The 21,175-nt window shown below is 39.8% G+C and overlaps 1 protein-coding gene across 1 annotated transcript in view; it reads right to left on the reverse strand.

The window, feature by feature from the left end:
* Positions 1-21,175, reverse strand: part of ZBTB11 (zinc finger and BTB domain containing 11) — a 31,759-nt gene that overhangs the window by 5,285 nt on the left and 5,299 nt on the right. Inside the window, exons 2-8 of the mRNA XM_012476771.3 lie at positions 18,753-18,988; positions 17,893-18,124; positions 11,502-12,343; positions 11,082-11,258; positions 4,965-5,210; positions 817-961; positions 9-126 (exon numbers count right to left, since the gene is read on the reverse strand). Of these exons, the coding sequence (XP_012332194.2) occupies positions 9-126; positions 817-961; positions 4,965-5,210; positions 11,082-11,258; positions 11,502-12,343; positions 17,893-18,124; positions 18,753-18,988 (1,996 nt within the window). The remainder of the gene's footprint in view (positions 1-8; positions 127-816; positions 962-4,964; positions 5,211-11,081; positions 11,259-11,501; positions 12,344-17,892; positions 18,125-18,752; positions 18,989-21,175) is intronic.

The raw sequence follows: 21,175 nt of genomic DNA on the forward strand, positions 1-21,175 counted from the left end.
ATACTTACTGAGTACAATGATAGCCTCGAACCTCAGGCTTTGGTTGGTGTTTCTTGAAGTGCTTGCTGAGTCCAGAACCCCTATGAAAAGACTTTCCACAAACTGAGCAAAGGTACTTGGACTCTCCTATTAAAAAAAATTAAAACCCGTCACATATCCAGCAATCAGTCCTCTTTTAACAGAATTCTTTATGTCGTATTTCAGAAGTTATTTTACCAAAGGGACATGGAAGCTATAACATTTGGCAGACATCTAAGAATAACAATAAACCACGTCAAAATCCCCCTTTCCTCTCAACAACTATAGTACTATCAGAGGCTACGATCCAAGAAATGTGAACAGTTGTATGACCTGTGGATTGTAATAGTAATAGAGTTGAATACAGGTTGCAGCAGGTATCTACCCTTCATTGGCTATTCCTACATTTCTATTTAAAACATCTAAAAATAAGTAAATATGGACAAAAAATATAAACCAACTCCTACGGTGACAATTATGTCTACCTACCGTTTAATTTTTTAAAAGCATGATTTCTTTATGCCTAGATTTAAATTATGCCGATTTTAACACTTAGTACACACTTTTCTACATTGAAGCAAACAATGAATATTCTGTACACAAACACAGCTGTAAAACCAGATTTAAGAAAATGCAGCAGTTAAAAAAAATGCTTTTAATTTTAAATACTGTCTCAATACAAAATTGAGCACACACAACTATCAGTTTATCAACATAATTTCTGGTATAATTAAAGCATAATCATTATAAATTAATAGTTTATGAAATGTAACTATGTCAATATAAATTTCTCATTACCTGTGTGAATACTCATATGTTCTTGAAGACTCCGTTTTGTAACAAATGACTTAACACACAGCTCACATTGGAACTGCTTTTGTGACTGATGAAGACTCTGGTGTAATTTTAGACCATGCTTATAGATAAAAGTCTTTCCACAGACCTAAGATAGAACGGGGGTGATTAAGTCAATAAAACAAAAAGGGAGACTTTCTAACAATGAGGACAGAGAAAATGAATGTTATTTTAAATAAATATTTAAGTTATTTAACTTATAATAAACATAGTGACAAAGTGAAAGTTGAAACCAACTTGAAAGTTGACCCCTCTTCTGATTCAGTATTCAATAGATATTGTTATCTTTCTTAAATCCATGTGATCACCAGAGACTCTCAAAATAGTAAAAATCAGACAAACCTCATGCTATCCTTGAGACTGGTAAATAGTATACCTTATATTAAGAGACATGGGAGCTTAATCAAGAACAATATACCATTTCCTGCTACACTAACTAGAACAGTACTTTTCAAACTGTGATGAAGAACTAATTACTTTTTTCCTTTCCACAATCCAGTGAGAGAAATTTCTGTTAAACACAATAAAAATGATGGTTCATGTCTGTAACCCCAGCACTTTGGGAGGCTGAGGCAGGCAGATCACCTGAGGTCAGGAGTTCAAGACCAGCCTGACCAACATGGAGCAATCCTGTCTCTACTAAAAAATACAAAATTAGCCAGACGTAGTGGCGTATGCCTGTAATCCCAACTACTTGGGAGGGTGAGGGAGGAAAATAGCTTGAACCGGGGAGGTGGAGGTTGCAGTGAGCCGAGATCGAGCCATTGCACTCCAGCCTGGGCAACAAGAGCGAAACTCCATCTCAAAAAAAAAAAAAAGATGTGACAATGGTCAAATTGCTATGACAGTTTGCACATGTTTACTCTATTTCTGTACTTATCTTCTACAGGCCACATATTCTGAGTAGTGCCACATGGGAAGACGAAAGGCCCAACTAATACTTGGTATTTAAATTTATGGTTGGGCACGGTGGTTCACACCTATAATCCCAGCACTTTGGGAGGCCGAGTCAGGCAGATCATTTGTGGTCATGAGTTCGAGACCAGTCTGGTCAACATGGTGAAACCCCATCTCTACTAAAAAAAAAAAAAAAAAAAAAAAATTAGCCAAGTATGGTGGCAGGTGCCTGTAATCCCAGCTACTCGGGAGTCTCAGGCAGGAGAATTGCTTGAACCCAGGAGGTCGAGGTTGCGGTGAGCCAAGATCACGCTGCCACACTCCAACCTGGGTGACAGAGCAAGAATATGTCTCAAAAAAATAAAAATACATACATTTATGAATAAAGTGATCCTAAGGACTTGGCTTCAAAATAACTGGCGGGGCAGGGGGGTGGTGGGAGTAGGGTAATGAATAAGAGTATACATAAGGTTGGGGGTGGTGGCTCATGCCTGTAACTCCAGCACTTTGGGAGGCTGAAGCAGGTGGATCACCTGAGGTCGGAGGTTCAAGACCAGCCTAAACAACATGGAGAAACCCAGTCTCTACTAAAAACACAAAATTAGCTGGGCATGGTGGCACATGCATGTAATCCCAACTACTCGAAAGGGTGAGGCAGGAGAATTGCTTGAACCCATGAGGCAGAGGTTGCGGCAAGCCGAGATCATGCCATTGGACTCCAGTCTGGGTAACGAGAGTGAAACACTGTGTCCAAAAAAAAAGGAGTATACATAAAACACATGTGACCACGAGCTGGTAACTACTGAAGCTAGGCGAAGGGTACATGAGGGTCCACCTCATTCTCTTCTAATATAATAAAAGGGTACAAAAAAGAAATATAAAACATCTTATTGAAGGCTAGGTGTAGTGGCTTTTGCCTATAATCCCAGCACTTTGGTAGGCCAAGGTAGAAGAATAGCTTGAGACCAGAAGTTCAAGACCAGCCTGGGCAGTATTATAGCAAGATCCTACAAAAACTAAAAAGAAAGAAAAAAATTAGGCGGGTGTGGTGGCATGCACTTGAAGTCCTAGCAACTCAGGTGACTGATACAGGAGGATTGCTTGAAATCAGGGGTATGAGTTTACTGTGAGTTAAGACAATGCCACTGTACTCTGACCTGGGTAACAAAACAGGAAAGACCTTGTCTTTAAAAAATCTCATTGATATATGAAAAAGGTACTTGCACATGCATATTTACAGCAGCACAATTCACAGTTGCAAAAAATATGAAACCAGCCCAAATGTCCATAATTCAACAAGCAGATAAAGAAAATGTGGTATATATGGGTGCGTGTGTGTGTATACATACACACACACATACACATACACACACACACACACACACACACGAGTGCAGTGGCGCAATCTCGGCTCACTGCAACCTCCGCCTCCCAGGTTATAGCGTTTGGAGATCATTACTCTAAGTGAAATAACAACTCAGGAATGGAAAACCAAACATCGTATGTTCTCACTTATAAGTGAGAGCTAAGCTATGAATAAGGGGAAAGGGTGAGTTGGGGGTGAGGCATACAAGACTACATCACCAGGTACAGTGTATACTGCTCAGGTGATGGGCACACCAAAATTTCAGAAATCTCATCACTAAAAAACTTATGCATGTAACCACACACCACCTGTTCCTCGAAAATTAATAAAATAAAAAAAGAAAAAAAATCTCATTGGTTCCAAAACTTTTTTTTTTTTAAGTCAGAGTTTTGCTCTTATTACCCAGGCTGGAGTGGAATGGTGCAATCTTGGCTCACTGCAACTTTGGCCTTGCAGGTTCCAGTGACTCTCCTGCCTCAGCCTCCCAAGTAGCTGGGATTTCACACAGGACACCACACCTGGTTAATTTTGTATTTTTAGTAGAAATGGGGTTTCTCCACATTGGTCAGGCTTGTCTCAAACTCTCAACCTCAGGTGATCTGCCTACCTCAGTCTCCCAAAGTGCTGGGATTACAGGCGTGAGCCAGCACACCTGGCCTCCAAACTGTTTTTTAATTAAAAAAAACTGAGTTAGGCCTGGCATAGTGGCTCACACCTATAATTCCAGTACTTTGGGAGCCTGAGGCAGGAACACTAGTTGAGCCCAGGAGTTTGAGGCCAGCCTGGGCAAGATGGTGAGATCCCATCTCCACAAAATATAAAAAAAAAATTAGCCAGGTGTGGTGGTGCACACCTGTAATCCCATCTACTTGGGAGGCTGAGGTGGAAGGATGGTTTAAGCCTCTGGGAGGTGGAGGCTGCAGTAAGCTGTGATCATGCCATTACAATCCAGCCTGGGTGATAGAGCAATACCTTGTCTCAAAATAGACAGAAAAAACCCAAACTGAGTCATACTCATATATAAGGTTACAAGTGCTACTAGAAATTTTTCACTGTTCCAAATAGCCCGAAGCGGCTAATTACAGGATTCATGATTTGGCATTTAGGTACCTTTTTTTTTTTTGAGACAGATTCTTGCTCTATTGCACAGGCTGGAGTGCAGTGGTGCAATCTGAGCTCACTACAACCTCTGCCTTCCAGGTTCAAGTGATTCTCCTGCCTCAGCCTCCCAAGTAGCTGGGGATTATAGGCATCTGCCACCATGCCCAGTTAGTATTTTGTTTTTTGATTTTTAGCAGAGATGGCGTTTCACCATGTTGGCCAGGCTGGTCTCAAAACTCCTGACCTTGTGATCCACCTGCCTTGGCCTCCCAAAGTGCTGGGATTACAGGCGTGAGTCACTGCTCCTGGCCTGGCATTTAGGTACTTTCAATCCTTAGCTCTAGAGAAGAACACAGCTTAGGCGGGACTTTTACGGACCATAGAGATTTGTTAAAGCCATGGGTTCCTTTCCAGTCCAGGTTGGTCCTGTTGAAGATTAAGGAATGACTGGAAGGATAAATTGGTTATTTTTTACCCTATACATTCTCTGGACCCTAGGAGGTTTTCACAAACATCATAAATAGATTTAAATTACAACTTCAGAGAGCAAATTAAAAATGTATGAAGATAGGGAATCACCTTTGATCTAGGCAATAAAGAAGTCACACATTTCCCTGACATTTTACAAATATGAGTGACTTGAGAACACTTATCTCACCAGTCTCTTTGGCGCCCATAGTTAAGTTCTAATGTTCTTTAAATAGCAAAATAAATGTTATAGCTTTACCTGGCATGCATGTGGCTTTACACCTGTGTGCTTTAACATATGTATCCGAAGAGAGTATAATTTAGGTAATGTTCTTCCACATATGGAACATATAAATTCCCGTTTGGTTCTGCCCTTCTCAGATGATGTTCCTGATGCTTCATTAGATGTGGAATTGGATGAAGATGAAGAGGGTGCATCTTTTCTGGTATGACGAATAAGGTGTGCTCGCAAGGAGGCACTGTACTGAAACTGTTTTTTACACAACTAAAAGAAAAGTAAACAAAATTCTCATTAAATGTATTACCATTACAAAATGTTAAATGAAACTCAACTCATTTGTTTCTGTTACAATTATATAATCAATAAACACATATACTATGTGAAAAACAATAGGTACTAGATTATAAAGATAAAAGGGATAAGACTCAAGCCCTATTCTGGAGAGGCTGAAGTCTGATGACAGCACAAGATTTTTGTTTTCTTAAATTTTATTTTATTATTATTATTTTGAGACGGAGTCTCACTCTGTTGCCCAGGCTGGAGTGCTGTGGCGCAGTCTGGGCTCACTGCAACTTCTGCCTCCTGGTTCAAGCAATTCTCCTGCTTCAGCCTCCTGAGTAGCTGGGATTACAGGTGCCTGAGACCACGTCTGGCTAATTTTTTGTATTATTAGTAGAGACGGGGTTTCACACTGTTGGCCAGGCTGGTCTCAAACTCCTGACGTCATGATCCAGCCACCTTGGCCTCCCAAAGTGCTGGGATTATAGGCATGAGACACCTCGCCTGGTCATTTTTTATTTTTCTTTTCTTTCTTCTTTTTTTTTAAACCTGAAATAATTGGAAGACATTTTTTATTTTTTTGAGACGCAGTCTCACTCTGTCCCAGGCTGGATGGAGTGCAGTGGCGCGATATTAGCTCACTGCAATCTCTGCCTCCCAGATTCAAGCGATTCTCCTGCCTCAGTCTCCAGAGTAGCTGGGACTACAGGCGTGTGCCACCACGCCCAGCTAATTTTTGTATTGTTAGTAGAGGTTGGGTTTCACCATGTTGGCCAGGATGGTCTCGATCACCTAACCTCGACAGCACAAGACTTGTACGTTAAAAAAGTGAAGTATCAACAAGGTTGGGCTTCAAATAGTTCTTACAGGAATGGTTAAAAAAAAAGAATACTATCATTAGTATGCGTACTAATAGTTGTCATGTGGAATAGAAGTAGGGGCTGGAAATAGAAATGTAAGGCCATGATTAATGGTCCTTAGATTTTATCTCATAGTTGAAAATTCACAAAATTTTGTTCTTTTTAAAATGAAAGTTATATACGCTTACCCTCTTCAAAACCTATTTTTTAAAACAAGTAAAACTGGTCTCCTGGCCAATCATCTCCACTATATTTTGCTTCTAGAGTTATCTTTGACTTTGTTTTTAAGTGCAGCTGTGCTTGGATGAAGCCCTCAATGCTTCTCTTTGTAACTCTATGTAACATACATAATGGAAGTTGATTCGCATTTTCACTCCTCTACTCCCTACTTAGACACGTAAACCATCTCCATTACCCTCTTTATCAATACTGTTAGATCATATTCTTGAGTAGACCAATTTCAAGGCTTGCATTTTTAGGATGTAAATATTATTACCACTGGGCCACATATAGTACACTATAATTCTTTTTCCTTTCTTGCTTTTTGTTTTACCTATTTCTCTGTGCACTTACTAGTTTGCCAAACCCTGCCCCCAACTGTACTGGGAGGAGATTTAAAACCCATCACCTTTTTGGAAATCTCTTCAAACCATTATGTCCTGGGCTGGGCATGGTGGCTTATGTCTGTAACCCCAGCATTTTGGGAGGCTGAAGAGGGCGGATCGCTTGAGTCCAGGAGTTTGAGACCAGCCTGGGCAACATGGTAAAACCGTCTCTACAAAAAAATACAAAAATTAGCTGACCATGGTGGTGCATGCCTGTGGTCCCAGCTATTTGGGAGGCTAAGACAGGAGGATCATTTGAGCCTGGGATGTGGAGGCTGCAGTGAGCACTGATAGCGCCATTGCACTCTAGCCTGGGTAACAAAGCAAGACCCTGTCTAAAAAAACAAAACAAAACATTATGTCCTGGGGCTAATTGTTCCCAGTGCCTGGTACATAGCTTCATCCTGGGATCTCCCTTCACTATTTTCCTGATGAATCCCCTAGGATTCTGTTGAATTGAACACCAAGTTTTCCATTTACCATGTCTTGCTCATTTTAGCGAAACATATATCAATAGCTTCTTGAGAAAATTTGGGTGGTAATACTTTAGAGACCTGGCATGTCTGAAATATTCTTATTCTACCAACGTAAGTAATTAAAAGTTTGACTGATTGGCTGTAAGATTTCAAGTTAGAAATCATTTCTCTTTAGATTTTAAACACATTGTAGCTTTGTCTTCTAGTTTCTGTTGCTGTTGTTGAAAAGCCTACAGTCATTCTGATTCTCATTCTTTTTGAAACTAACAATGTTTTCGTCTTTCCTCTGGCAATTTATTTTACTTTTGTCCCTTCATTCTGAAATTTTATAATGCACTTTTAATAGAGTTTTATTTTCATCCACTGTTCTGTGTATTCAGTGTACTCCTTTAACAGAAACTTCTAGCCTTAAGTTCTGAAATTTTTCTTTATTAATGTTTTCCATGTTGTTTGAAAATAATAATTGTATACTGAATATCTTAGACAAATCCTATGATTTTCTTTCACTGCCATTTCTAACTTGTCTTTTTGCGCTATTTTCTGAGAGATTTCATTAGTTTTATTTCCCAACTTTTCTGAGATTTTTAGATGGTATTGTATGTTTTATTCCTAAAAAACTCTAGTTATTTTAATGTGTCCTTTATATTAATAAATTTTTTTTTTCTTTTGAGATGGAATCTCCCTCTGTCGCCAGGCTGTAGTGCAGTGGTGTGACCTTGGCTCACTGCAACCTCTGCCTCCCAGGTTCAAGCAATTCTCCTACCTCAGCCTCCCGAGTAGCTGGGACTACAGGTGTGTCCACCATGCCCAGCTAATTTTTGTATTTTTCGAAGAGATGGGGTTTCACCATGTTGGCCAGAATGGTCTTGATCTCTTGACCTTGTGATCTGCCCGCCTTGACCTCCCAAAGTGCTGGGACTACAGGTGTGGGCCACTGTGCCTGACTAATAAAACTTTTTTTTAGACTTTTTTTTTTTTAACACTAGTCAAGTGCAGTAGTGAGAAGGGGGTAAAGAGTTAAACGAGTTCGATCTGTAACTGTGAACAATCAATGGAGATAACTCACTAACTTCGGACCAGTCAATGTGATCTTTTATTAAAAACATTTTTTTTTTTGGTAGAGATGGAGTCTCGCTATATTGCCTGGTCTTGAACTCCTGGGCTTAAGTGATCCACCTCTGCCTCCAAAGGGTTGGGATTACAGGGATAGGCCACCATGCTCAGCCTCAATGTGCCCTTTTAAAAACATAGTACTGCCTGGTGTGGTGGTTCATGTCTGTAATCCCAGCACTTCTGGAAGCCGAGGTGGGTGGATCACTTGAGGTCGGTAGTTCAAGACCAGCCTGACCAACATGAAGAAACCCTGTCTCTACTAAAAATACAAAATTAGCCAGGCATGGTGGCACATGCCTATAACCTCAGCTACTCAAGAGGCTGAGGCAGGAGAATTGCTTGGGCCTGGGAGGCGGAGACTGCGGTGAGCTGAGATAACACCATTGCACTCCAGCCTGGGCAACAAGAATGAAACTCTGTTTCAAAGAAAACAAAAAACAAAAACATAGTACCTGGTTGTTCTATAAACATAATTTGTTCATTTATCTCTTTCATAAAATCTCTTACATAAAATACTTTGAGGTTTTTTCATTTTTCTTGCTAGTCTTGGGTTCCTCAAAGTTGTCTTTTTTATTATTTATTTATTTTTTTTTTGAGACAGAGTTTCGCTCTTGTTACCCAGGCTGGAGTGCAATGGCACGATCTCGGCTCACCGCAACCTCCACCTCCTGGGTTCAGGCAATTCTCCTGCCTCAGCCTCCTGAGTAGCTGGGATTACAGGCATGCGCCACTATGCCCAGCTAATTTTTTGTATTTTTAGTAGAGACGGGGTTTCACCATGTTGACCAGGATGGTCTTGATCTCTTGACCTCGTGATCCACCCGCCTCAGCCTCCCAAAGTGCTGGGATTACAGGCTTGAGCCACTGTGCCCGGCCTTTTTTTTTTTTAAATTTTTAAGAGACAGGGTCTCACTCTGTCACCCAGGCTAGAGTGTACTGGGGCAATCTTGGCTCCCTTTAATCTTGACCTCCTGGATTCAAGCCATCCTCCCGCCTCAGCCCCCCACAAGTTGCTGGGACTACAGGTGTGTGCCATCATGTCCATTTTTGTATTTTTTTAGAGACAGGGTTATACCATGTTGCCCAGGCTGGTCCTGAACTCTTGAGCTCAAGCAATCCACCTGCCTCGGCCTCCCAAAATATTCGGATTATAGGTATGAGCCACTGTGCCCAGCCAAAGTTGTTTTCTTGAAATCTTTTGTCATGAGTCTAATAGTCCCTAATATCTGTTCATATTTTAGAATAAAACATTAAAAAATTCATTGGGGCCAGGCGTGGTGGCTCATGCCAGTAAATCCCAGCACTTTGGGAGGCTGAGGCGGGTGGATTGGGAGGTCAGGAGTTTGTCTGAGACCAGCCTGGTTAACACAGTGAAACCCCATCTCTTAAAAAAAAAAAAAAAAAAAAAAAAAATTCACTGGAATTTCCACCTGAGTGAGGAGGGGATTGTTTTTAACCATGAGCTTTAGTCAGTAGTATCTTTAGGTCTTTTGTTATTGGGCTTCAGATTTTTCATCTCTGAGAAATCCTGCTGCTTTACAGTTAATGTCTGGATGCCTATCTCCCACGACTTGAGTAAAGAACGAACTTCGGCTGGGTGCGGTGGCTCACGCGTGGTATCCCCTACCTCGGGGAGGCCAAGGCAGATGGCTCATTTGAGTTCAAGAGTTTGACACCAGCCTGGTCAATACAGTGAAACCCTGTCTTTACTAAAAATACAAAATAATCAGCCAAGCATGGTGGCTCATGCCTGTAGTCCCAGATACTCAGCTGGCTGAGGCAGAAGAGTCATCTGAACCTGGGAGGTGGGGGTTGCAGTGAGCCAAGATCATGCCATTGCACTCTAGCCTGGGTGACAGAACAAGACTCCATCTCCAAAAAACAAAGAAACCAAAAAGACAATATTCAGTATGCTTTTATGCTTTTCCCCTTCCCCCTTTTAGGTATTGTACATTTGGCTTCACTGTACATAGCACTCCCCAGTGGAGTTATGGTTTTATCGTTTCCTTTTTTTTTATCTTGAGACGGAGTTTAGCTCTTGTTGCCCAGGCTGGAGTGCAATGGTGCAATCTCGGCTCACCGCAACCTCAGCCTCCTGGGTTCAAGCGATTCTCCTACTTCAGCCTCCTGAGTAGCTAGGGTTACAGGCATGTGCCACCATGCCTGGCTAATTTTGAATTTTTTAGTAGAGACATGGTTTCTCCATGTTGGTCAGGCTGGTCTTGAACTCCCGACCTCAGGTGATCCACCTGCCTTGGCCTCCCAGAGTGCTGGGATTACAGGTATGAGCCACCATTCCCGGCTTATCTTTTCCAAGGAGTAGAAGATGGTTTTTTGGCTAAGGGGGCAGTGGTGGTGATTTAATTGCCTCTACTTTCAAGGCAGAATAGCACTACTAATTCCTGAGACATTCTGGTGGTTCTACAATACAATCTGTGTTGATTCTTAACTTTCCCCACGGAAAACCTGGAAGTGAATCCTTTCAAATCTGCTCAATCAGGTACTCCATCTATTTATTCATATCTAGAATTTCGTTGTTAAGATCTCCTGTTCTCTCTGCCTTTTTATGAGTTACATTTTTAAGATGATCTTTTTACTGTTGTTTTACTAGGGTATCAGGAGGAGGCAGAGATAAGTCACCACATATTTTGGGGAGGCAATTAATGGCATGCACATTTAAATCAGAAGATGACTCTTACGGCCATATAAGACAAGTGAAATACAAGTGAAAAGACAAGCCAGCAGTAAGTTGGATTCTATATAAGAGTAGAGTTATCTTCAATTAGCCTTCTAAATACTTACTGGACATTTATAATCTCTAGCTCTTTCATGTTTCAGTTTGTGCATTATAAGGGCATATCGTCTCTGAAAAACCATTCCACATTCCCCACATTTATGAGATGCTTCTTCGGTGTTCTCTTTAGCATCTCTTTTTGGCTGTTTCATTTTTTTTCCTCTTTGAACTAACTTCTGAGCTACCTAATAAGAGACAGAAATCATAATCTAAGTAAATATACTCAATTTTTAAAGTCATGCTGTAAATTTCTAACAAAAAGATTTCACATTCACATTATCTTATTAACATTGGTATTTAAAGCACCAAGTTGCTACCTTGCACCCATCTCCCCTCCCAAATAATTTTCACTATAGCCATAAGTTCATCAATAGAATGCTTTTAACCTAAAGCTAAAGCTACAAAGGTCTACCCTTTTTGCATCATACCTGTTGAACTGCTGACTTGGGAATGGTTTTCCGTTTCTGCAGCCTTTTCTCCATTCCCTTGTGTAGTCGAATATATGCCCCTTCATTAACAGAACGCTGTCGAAGCCTGCTTCTGTAAGTTTCATCATCAGGGCCAAAGTCTGTCTTTGCTGATGATGCAACTAGATTTTCCTGATCTTCTAAAGGCTGGTCAACATTCTGCGTGTGTTTTGGAATGTCTTCGGCACAGATATCCTCAGCTGATATATCATTTCCCACATCACTACCGTCTGGTGAGCTACTAATTACAGTCTCTTTTGAAAGTTTAGGATATGTATTAGAAACTGTGTTATTTTCTCTGTTGTTTGAAGTTTCTAATTCCGTCTGGTTGTTTTTTGTTAAATCAACAGACCCCATTTCAGGATGGGAATCAGCTATACATCCTACACATGACTGGACAGTTTCAGCCTCTGAAGAAACCTGGGGCTCAGGCTGTCGTCCTACCTCTCCATTCTGCTCAGCTTCTGGCAATTCTCCATTTACTAACAGTACAATTTCACAATCCCCAAGTTCCGTAGATAAAGTGGTTGTGCTTCCCTCATTGCTAGCCACAGAAGGTGCTGGACCTCCATTCTGTACTGGTAAGTCCTGGGTGGATGCAACTGTTTGTACTTCGCCCTTCTTATATACTGTAAGCTGCTTCTCTTCCATTAGCTTATGTACACTTTCACAAATCTCTAAGACTTCTGACATGAAAAGATGACGAGCTAAGATGGCTACATCAGCCATGCTACAGAAGTCAAAACTTAGTACAGAAGTATAGGCAAATTCCAGTAAAGGAAGGAAACTGGCCTTACAGAAACCTGTATGAATACAAGGAAGGTTAAGACAAAAAAGTCAATTACCAATGAAACAATACAGAATTATGACAACATAAAATATAATTCAAAGGCAAATATGACCATTTATTCTGAAACTAATCATCCCTGGATTTGCATTTTGTTCTGGTTTCTTATTAAACCTTGACTAACTCACTTCTATGAGCTGAGTCTCAGTACCTAATATAGAAAATAGTATCAGACTTACTACCTCAAGAGTTGCTGTAAGGCAGTCATTTTCAAACTGTACTCCTTAGAACCCCGGGGATTCCTCAAATTCCCCTCAAGAACAGCTGCTGGAGAATGGAGGGTTAAAAAAAAAAAAGAGGAAGGCAGGTGAGTAGACAGGGTTCAACCAACCTGTCCCCTAATCTCACTTCAGTAAATATAGCTGTACTTCCAAGTAATAGTGGTCCATATAAAAATGTGATTGAACAGTGTTATATGACTAAAAGTAAAAAAAAATAATAATAATAACCTAAGGGAGAGGTCAACAATATTTTTCTGTTAAGAGTAAGATAATAATATTGCAAGCCACGAGGTGACTGCTAAAACTGCTCAGCTTGGCACTGTAGCTGAAAAGCAGATATACACCACTGGTGTGGCTATATTCCAACACAACCTTCTTTACAAAAAGGGAAGGAAGGGAAGATTGGTCCTTGGGCTGTAGTTTGCCAATACCAGGTATAAAGAATGAAATAATTACTATATACGTGAGTTATTACATTCTTCTGCGAGAAAACAAGGTCAGTTTCTTTTCTAAAATTCTCAATAATTCACTTTCAAAACTCATTTTCAATTCTTAATATTCACATGAATCAAAAATCAGAAAAAATATTACACAGTCATAATTCTAACTCTACATCCATAACCAGAATGATTAAGAATTTGTATGGCTCTTCAGAGTTTCTTCATACAGCCAAGCATTCATTCATTCATTAATTCATCCAGCCATTCATTCATTCATTTAGAAATGGAGTCTCACTCTCTCACCAGGCTGGAGTGCAGTGGCACGATCTTGGCTCACTGCAACCTCTGCCTCCTGGGTTCTTCAAGAGATTCTTCTGCCTTAGCCTCCCAAGTAGCTGGGACTACAGGCGTGTGCCACCACGCCCAGCTAATTTCTTTATTTTTAGTAGAGACAAGATTTCACTATGTTGGCCAGGATGGTCTCTATCTCTTGACCTTGTGATCCACCCGCCTTGGCCTCCCAAAGTGCTGGGATTACAGGCGTGAGCAACCATGCTCGGCCGAAAATATTTTTATTTTTTTAGTTACTTTGAGACAGTGCCTTGCTCTGTCATCCAGGCTGAAGTGCAGTGGTTTGATCATGGCTCACTGTAACCTTGACCTCCCAGGCTTAAGTGGTCCTCCTGCTTCAGCCACCTGAGTAGCTGGGCAGGTACACATCTAGCTAATTTATTTTTGTATTTTGTAGAGATGGAGGTCTCCCCATGTTGTCTAGGCTGGTCTCGACCTCCTGGCCTGAAGTGATACTCCTGCCTTAGCCTCCCAAAGTCCTTGGATTACGGGTGTGAGCCATCACACCAAGATGGAAGCAACTACTCGTATTCCGCCTTCTCATACTAGGTGTCACATTACACATACTTTTTTGCTCTTTGTTTTTCTCACACAATAATTTATCTTAGAGATTTTTAAATATACAATTGAGAGCCCTATTTGCTGTAATTTTCAGTTTTGACTCAAAGTACGTAAAGTGTGGTTCTTTATGCAAAAGAACCTACAAAGGATGAACAAGCATACAGAGAAGACTTAAACTGTGAGATGTTAGGATTCAGGCTGAAAACTGAGGGGATTCCACATTAACATTAACATCATGGTGAATTCAGCCATTCCTAGGAAAGCTAATTCTTAAAAAGGCTGAAACCATATTAATCCTGCTAAACATTATGAGACCAAGTTTGAGGTAAATAATATTCCTTTAAAAAAATCACATACAAACAAAATAATGCATTTTGGTCTTTTACCTAAGTCCCTTTAAATTTCTTCCTTTCTTTTTTTTTTTTTTTTTCTGAGACAGAGTCCTACTTGGTCACCCAGGCTGGAGTGCAGTGGTGTCATCTCAGCTCACTGCAACCTCCACCTCCTGGGTTCAAGCAATTCTCGTGCCTCAGCCTCCTGAGTAGCTAGGTTTACAGCTAATTGCTACCATGCCCAGCTAATTTTTGCATTTGCAGTAGAGACGTGGTCTTGCCATGTTCACCAACCTGGTCTCGAACTCCTGGCCTCAAGTGATCTAACTGCCTTGGCCTCCCAAAGTGCTGGGATTACAGGCGTGGGCCACCATGCCTGGCCTACCCTTTACATTTCTAAGTCCAAAGTCCTAAGAAAAATTTTCAAATTCCTAGGAAAACATTAGCACTGCTCCAAATAGCATTTTAAATACCATTTTTACAAAGATATGCTCATAGGTTTAATGTAAATACCATAAAAGAAAAAGAAACTAAAAAAAAAAAAAATCACTTATAGGCTGGGTGCAGTGATTCACACCTGTAGTTACAGAACTTTGGGAGGCCAAGGGCAGGAGACTGCTCGAGCCCAGGATCAAGACCGGCTTGGACAACATGGTAAAATCTCGACTCTACAAAAATTACAAAAGAAATCAGCCAGGCATGGTAGTGTGCACCTGTAGTCCCAGCTACTTGGAAGGCTGAAGTGGGAGAATCACTTGAACCCAGAAGGTCAAAGCTACAGTGAGCTGAGATGATGCTACTGCACTCCAGCCTGGGTGACAGCAAGATGCTGTCTCTCAAAAAAAAAAAAAAAAATCACTTACAATCCTACCATCAAAAGAGAATAGGCAGATAATTTTGATATGCCATTTTTACCTTCAATCTTTTTACACACGCATGCCCTACAAAACATTTTAATCAAATGAAATGGACAATTTCCCAAAATGAAAAGGTGTAGACATCTATTACAGGACAATGTGAATATAGTTAACACTACTGAACTGTACACTTAAAAAAAATCATTATGGCTGGGTGACGTGGCTCATGCCTATAATCCCAGCACTTTGGGAGGCAGACTGCTTGTGGCCAGGAGTTTGAGAACAGCCTGAGCAATAGCGTGAAACCCCGCCTCTACCAAAATTACAAAAATTAGTTGGGCATTGTGGTGCATGCCTGTAATCCCATCTACTCAGGAGGCTAAGGCAAAAGAACTGCTTGAACCCAGGAGGAGGAGGCTGCAGTAAACCGAGATGGTGCCACTGCACTCCAACCTGGGCAACAGAGCAAAACTGTCTCAAAAAACAGTAATAGTAATAATAATCATCATCATTATGGAACTCTTACACAGTGTTGGTGGGAATGTAATTAGTACACCAGGATGAAAAATAATATGGAAGTGCCTCAAAAACTAAAAGTATAACTACCATATGATCCAGCAATCCCACTACTGGGTATTTGTTGTTGTTTGAGACAGGGTCTTGCTCTGCTGCCCAGAGTAGAGCGCAGTGTTGCAGTCTTGGCTCACTGCAACCTCTGCCTCCTGGGGTCAAGTGATCCTCCTACCTCAGCCTCCCAAGTAGCTGGGACTACAGGCATGTGCCACCATGCCTGGCTAATTTTTATAAATTTTGGTAGCCTCAGGATTTTACCAGGTTGCCCAGGCTGGTCTCAAACTTCTGAGCTCAAGCAATCCAACTGTCTCAACCTCAAAAAGTATTGGGATTACCTGTGTGAGCCACTGTGCCCAGCCTTATCTATTTAATATTTAAATCAAACATATTTTTAAAATATTGCCTATTTCACCTACGATTGGCTTACATAATATTTACTGAACAATATACAAAAATATGCATATGGAATGAAGATTTAATGATGTATTTTGTTGGACTATTAGGATGCTGTGCCAGTGTTTTCACGCAGACATTTCATTTGCTATATGCTGCTGAGAAATCAGAAAAGAGCAATATTCATGCTTTCTCTTTATGCTTCAGATGCATGAAATATAGAGAAAAAATTCCAACGCTAACATACCAAAAGAATAACCTGTGATAGGTTTTTATATTCAGATGGCTCAGTGTAAGATATATTCTCTTCTTTGAGTCACCAAACCCAGAAAAAAAACCCCAAATACACTAATCTAGAATGTAATGCCAACTCTAAGTGCCAAAAAGTTTTTGCTTACATGTATATCCCTAAGCCTAGACTAGTTCTTCGTATGCAGTGGATGCCTAAAAAATATTTATTTATATAGAGAAAGCTGTTATTTCTTTCTATAAACATAAAGCCACTGCTAAGGAAAAATTTATCTTCCCCAAAGATGTAAAAAAAATTAAGCACAAAAGGATCAGTGGTTAAATAATTAAGAGTTTATATATCTAGATAAAGTAACTTTTTGTTTCAAAAAGGAAAAAAGTATTTCATAATGATGTAAGTAATTCAAAAGTTATAACAAGTTTGTATTATGAGAAAATGTGTAAATAATGTTACCTATTTTAATTCTTCCTAAACTTTCATCTGTTGACTCAGAAACCAATATATAAATTCTAGTGAAGCCAAAAGAAAGTCGAACTATTTATCTGCAATAATATGATACACACAAAAAAAAACCCCTGGAATTTTGACTTTTCTATATTGATAATTTGATTATTGAACTTAATAAAGATGAATCTTTAAAAACCAAAAGACTTACAAAACACTCTATAATTACATGCCCCACGAAATAAGACATAAATAAGTCAATTTCTGTTCACTTTTTTTTTTTTTTTTTTTGAGACGGAGTTTCGCTCTTGTTACCCAGGCTGGAGTGCAATGGCGTGATCTCGGCTCACCACAACCTCCGCCTCCCAGGTTCAAGCAATTCTCCTGCCTCAGCCTCCCAAGTAGCTGAGATTACAGGCATTCGCCACCATGCCCAGCTAATTTTTGTATTTTTTTAGTAGAGACAGGGTTTCACCATGTTAGTGAGGCTGGTCTCGAACTCCTAACCTTGTGATCCACCTGCCTCAGCCTCCCAAAGTGCTGGAATTACAGGTGTGAGCCACTGCGCCCGGCTGTTTACTTTTTATTCTTAGAGGCAGGGTCTTGTTATGTTGCCCAGTCTGGAGAGCAATGGCTATTCACAGGTACAATGACACACTACAGCCTGGAACTCCTGACCTTAAGCAATACTCATATCCCAGCCTTCCGTGTAGGTGGGACTACAGGTGTGCACCACCATACCTACCTTAAACAATCAATTTTTAAATAACATATTCATTTAATGTAATAATTCTGATGCAGTTGTGGATTTCACTCAAACTGTTTTTAACAGTTTAAATCCCAGAAATTATTTTTCTGCTGTTAACTGTCTCACTTAAGAGGTAGTGAAAGGAAATGACAGCCTCTTCCATAATTCTTCCATAGAAATCTTGCTAAAAGGAACCTTTTCAGTTCAGCTTAGTCTGCTGCTGTACCTGGGCTTCTCCTACTACTTCAGCATAAAGTCTGTGTGTGCAAGACACATATCCCCCTCTTCTTGAATGTCATTACAAACAAAAAGCAAGAGTAACAGAAAATCCTTACCAGAAAGATCCACCACAGCCTCATGACTGGAAACAGCTCCTTTCTCAATAAAAAGGTCACGAAAATACTCGCTATTTGCTGACAAAACAGATTTATGAGCTTTGTATTCTTCTCCTTCAATTAGCAAAGTAACATCACAGAACTGGTTGGAAAGTCTCTGTTCGTTCAGCTGTTTTAAGACAGCTTGACAATGTTTTGGAGAAGAACGTTTTACCACTCCTTTGGTGTCAACCTGTCAAAACAAGTTTGAGAGCAGGAGTGATATATTACCTGTATTTTTTACCCTTAACAGGCTTTAAAACAAGAAACAATATTTACCTTTTACCAGGTATGAAGAAATAATATTCTTTCTTTGTTATCTATGTATTTAAATAAAAAGATATGTTGTCCTATCCTCCCTATTTTCTGCCACGTTCTTCATTCTGCCTGACCTAACGAAAACCTGTATCTCACTTCTGGCTGCCTCTTATTACTCATCAGAAATGTGATGATGTATGAAACTGATGCAGGCGAAAAATGAAGACAGATTAATTTTACCCTGGAGCATAACCCAGAGACTGCTTTCAGAAATGCAAATCTGTCTATTTGTACCAATATATTATCACAAAAGAAGGGAGGGGGAATAATTAACAACCAACCAACAGGTAATTATTAGTAAGTTCATCCTGAAAAAATAAACATTTATGATAAATGATGAGGCAGTATTAGCATAATTTCAGCTTACATAACAACACAGTACATTACCCATTTTGTCTTACTCAATACGAAGTCTTAGTGGTTTGAGAAAAGTAAGTCACCAAGGCTGCAAATACTAGTACACTAGTTACAAATGTTAAAGATGAATGGAGAGTACCACTTACAAACACAAGTTCATGTTTGGATACCGGCTTCTTTTTTGCAGGCTTGGAGGCTGTAGTTGGAGATGAAGTAAAGTTGCTCAGGTCATCTTCTGATTCATTACTTTCTTCTCCAGATTCTAGGTCTAGTCCCAATTCTTCCAACATTTCTGAAACATCTGATATTGGACGGGATCGATCTAGTTTCTCCTGGCATTTGCTACACTGTTTAATGTAATCTTTGACTTGCTTCAATATACCTACAATGAAAATGTTAACAAGTCAAATTTAATACTGTTCTTAACTTAAAACAGGGAATATATTTAGTCTGTGTATATAAATACATGTTTCAATACATATGTACAGACACTCACATCCCATAAAATATGTAGAGTTCATTAGAATGTAAGATACACTTTTTTTTCCCCAAAAAATACAAAATAAGTAGTATTTCCCAAAATACTACTAAATAACAAGGTTATTCAGTAGACAGAGGAAGAAAACAATTAAAAAATATATATATAAGGTTATAAATGATGTTCCCATGCTGAGGTAATGTTGTTTATTTCCAGTTATTTGTTTCCCCAATCATAAGATGACTATATAGGTCCACCCATTTCCATATAAGTTGCAATGTTTTCATGCAAAGGGGAAAATGCCAATATTCAACTGGTTTTGACTTATGCAAATTAACAATTGAGGCTGGGTGCGGTGGCTCACACCTGTAATCTCAGCACTTTGGGAGGCTAGAGGCAGGTGGATTTGCCTGAGGTCAGGAGTTTGAGACCAACCTGGCAAACATGGTGAAATACGTGTCTCTACTAAAAATACAAAATTAGCCAGGCATGGTGGCACACGCCTGTAATTCCAGCTACTCTGGAGGCTGAGGCAGGAGAATCGCTTATAAACTGGGAGGTAGAGGTTGCAGTGAGCTAAGATTGCACCACTGCACTCTAGCCTGGGTGACAGAGACTGCCTCAAAACAAAAAACAAACAAATTAACAATTTAATATGGCTCAAGCTAATACTTCTCCACCCCAGTGACATCAGGCATGGCCATGTGATTTGATGTGCACACATGTGATATGTACCATATCTGAACGGAACCTTAAGGGGTACTGAATATTTCACACCAGTTCTTGAATCTTTTTCCCCTCTCGCAAAGAACAGCATGTCTGAAAGGATGTTGTTCTTAAACTTGAATTTCAGATGAAAAAAGTTGAAACCAATCTGTAGCCTGGAACGGGACTATAACCAAAACTTGTAATGAAAGTTTAAAATAAATCTTTTGTTTTTGAAAGTTATGAGATTTTAGGGTTTAGTGAAATAACAGCATAAGCAATCTAACAAAAGTTGACTGTATACAAGCCACTCACAAAAGATGATTTTGAATTTCAACTTCTAGCTCCCGGACATGCTGGGGTAGGGTGAGGGTGCAGGGATAAGGATATATATATTTGTGTGTATATATATATATATATATATATACACACACATATATATATAGATATATAGATACACACACACACACACACACACACACACACACCATGTTGGCCAGGCTGCTCTACAACTCAAGTGATCTGCCCATCTTGGCCTCCCAAAGTGCTGGGATTACAGTTGTGAGCCACCATGCCTGGCCTCTGATTTACTCTTATCCACACATTTTGGATCCACTTAACTGTAGATACCCACACACCAGCTTTTGATTTAGGCAAAGGAGAGTCATTTTGAAACTCCAGCACACATAACACAGGATAAAATAGGAAGAAGCGGCAAAAAATATCAATATCTTACATTATGAAATGTTGGGGTAGCTAATATACATAAACTTTAGGCACTGAGCTAGTTTTTCACTGTCCCCAAACAAGGTAATCTTGCCTAAGCACTAGAATATAGCTTATGATAGGAGCTTTCCTGAAAAGAACAGCATAATATAAATTCTAGTAAACTATCCCTGGTACAACTTTTAGTAGACTGACTTGTAAACATTGCCCCTGAACAAATATGCCATAGCATAATTCTGACTAAAATAGAAAAGAATCAATAGAATATGTACTTTTCTGAGCATCTAAACCAACCAAATTTTATTTGCTCATATAGTCTACAATGGCTTCAGAATATATATCTCTGGAGAGCCCATTTGGAATATAAAACACACGAAAAACTAATAGTTAAAAATGCTTGTTTTATCAATTATCAGTTCTAGATCATTATCAATACCTGTTATAAATACCATCTCTGGAACTATCAATCAGCTTAAGATTTCTTAATTGCTCAGAAGTGTGCTATATAAGTTGCTTAAAAAAGACCTTTTAGGCCGGGCGCGGTGGCTCAAGCCTGTAATCCCAGCACTTTGGGAGGCCGAGGTGGGTGGATCACGTGGTCAAGAGATCGAGACCATCCTGGTCAACATGGTGAAACCCCGTCTCTACTAATACAAAAAA

Source organism: Aotus nancymaae, unplaced genomic scaffold (genome assembly GCF_030222135.1).
Source record: "Aotus nancymaae isolate 86718 unplaced genomic scaffold, 86718_ANA_hifiasm-v0.15.2.pri h1tg000011l, whole genome shotgun sequence".
NCBI classification, from domain to species: Eukaryota; Metazoa; Chordata; class Mammalia; order Primates; family Aotidae; genus Aotus; species Aotus nancymaae.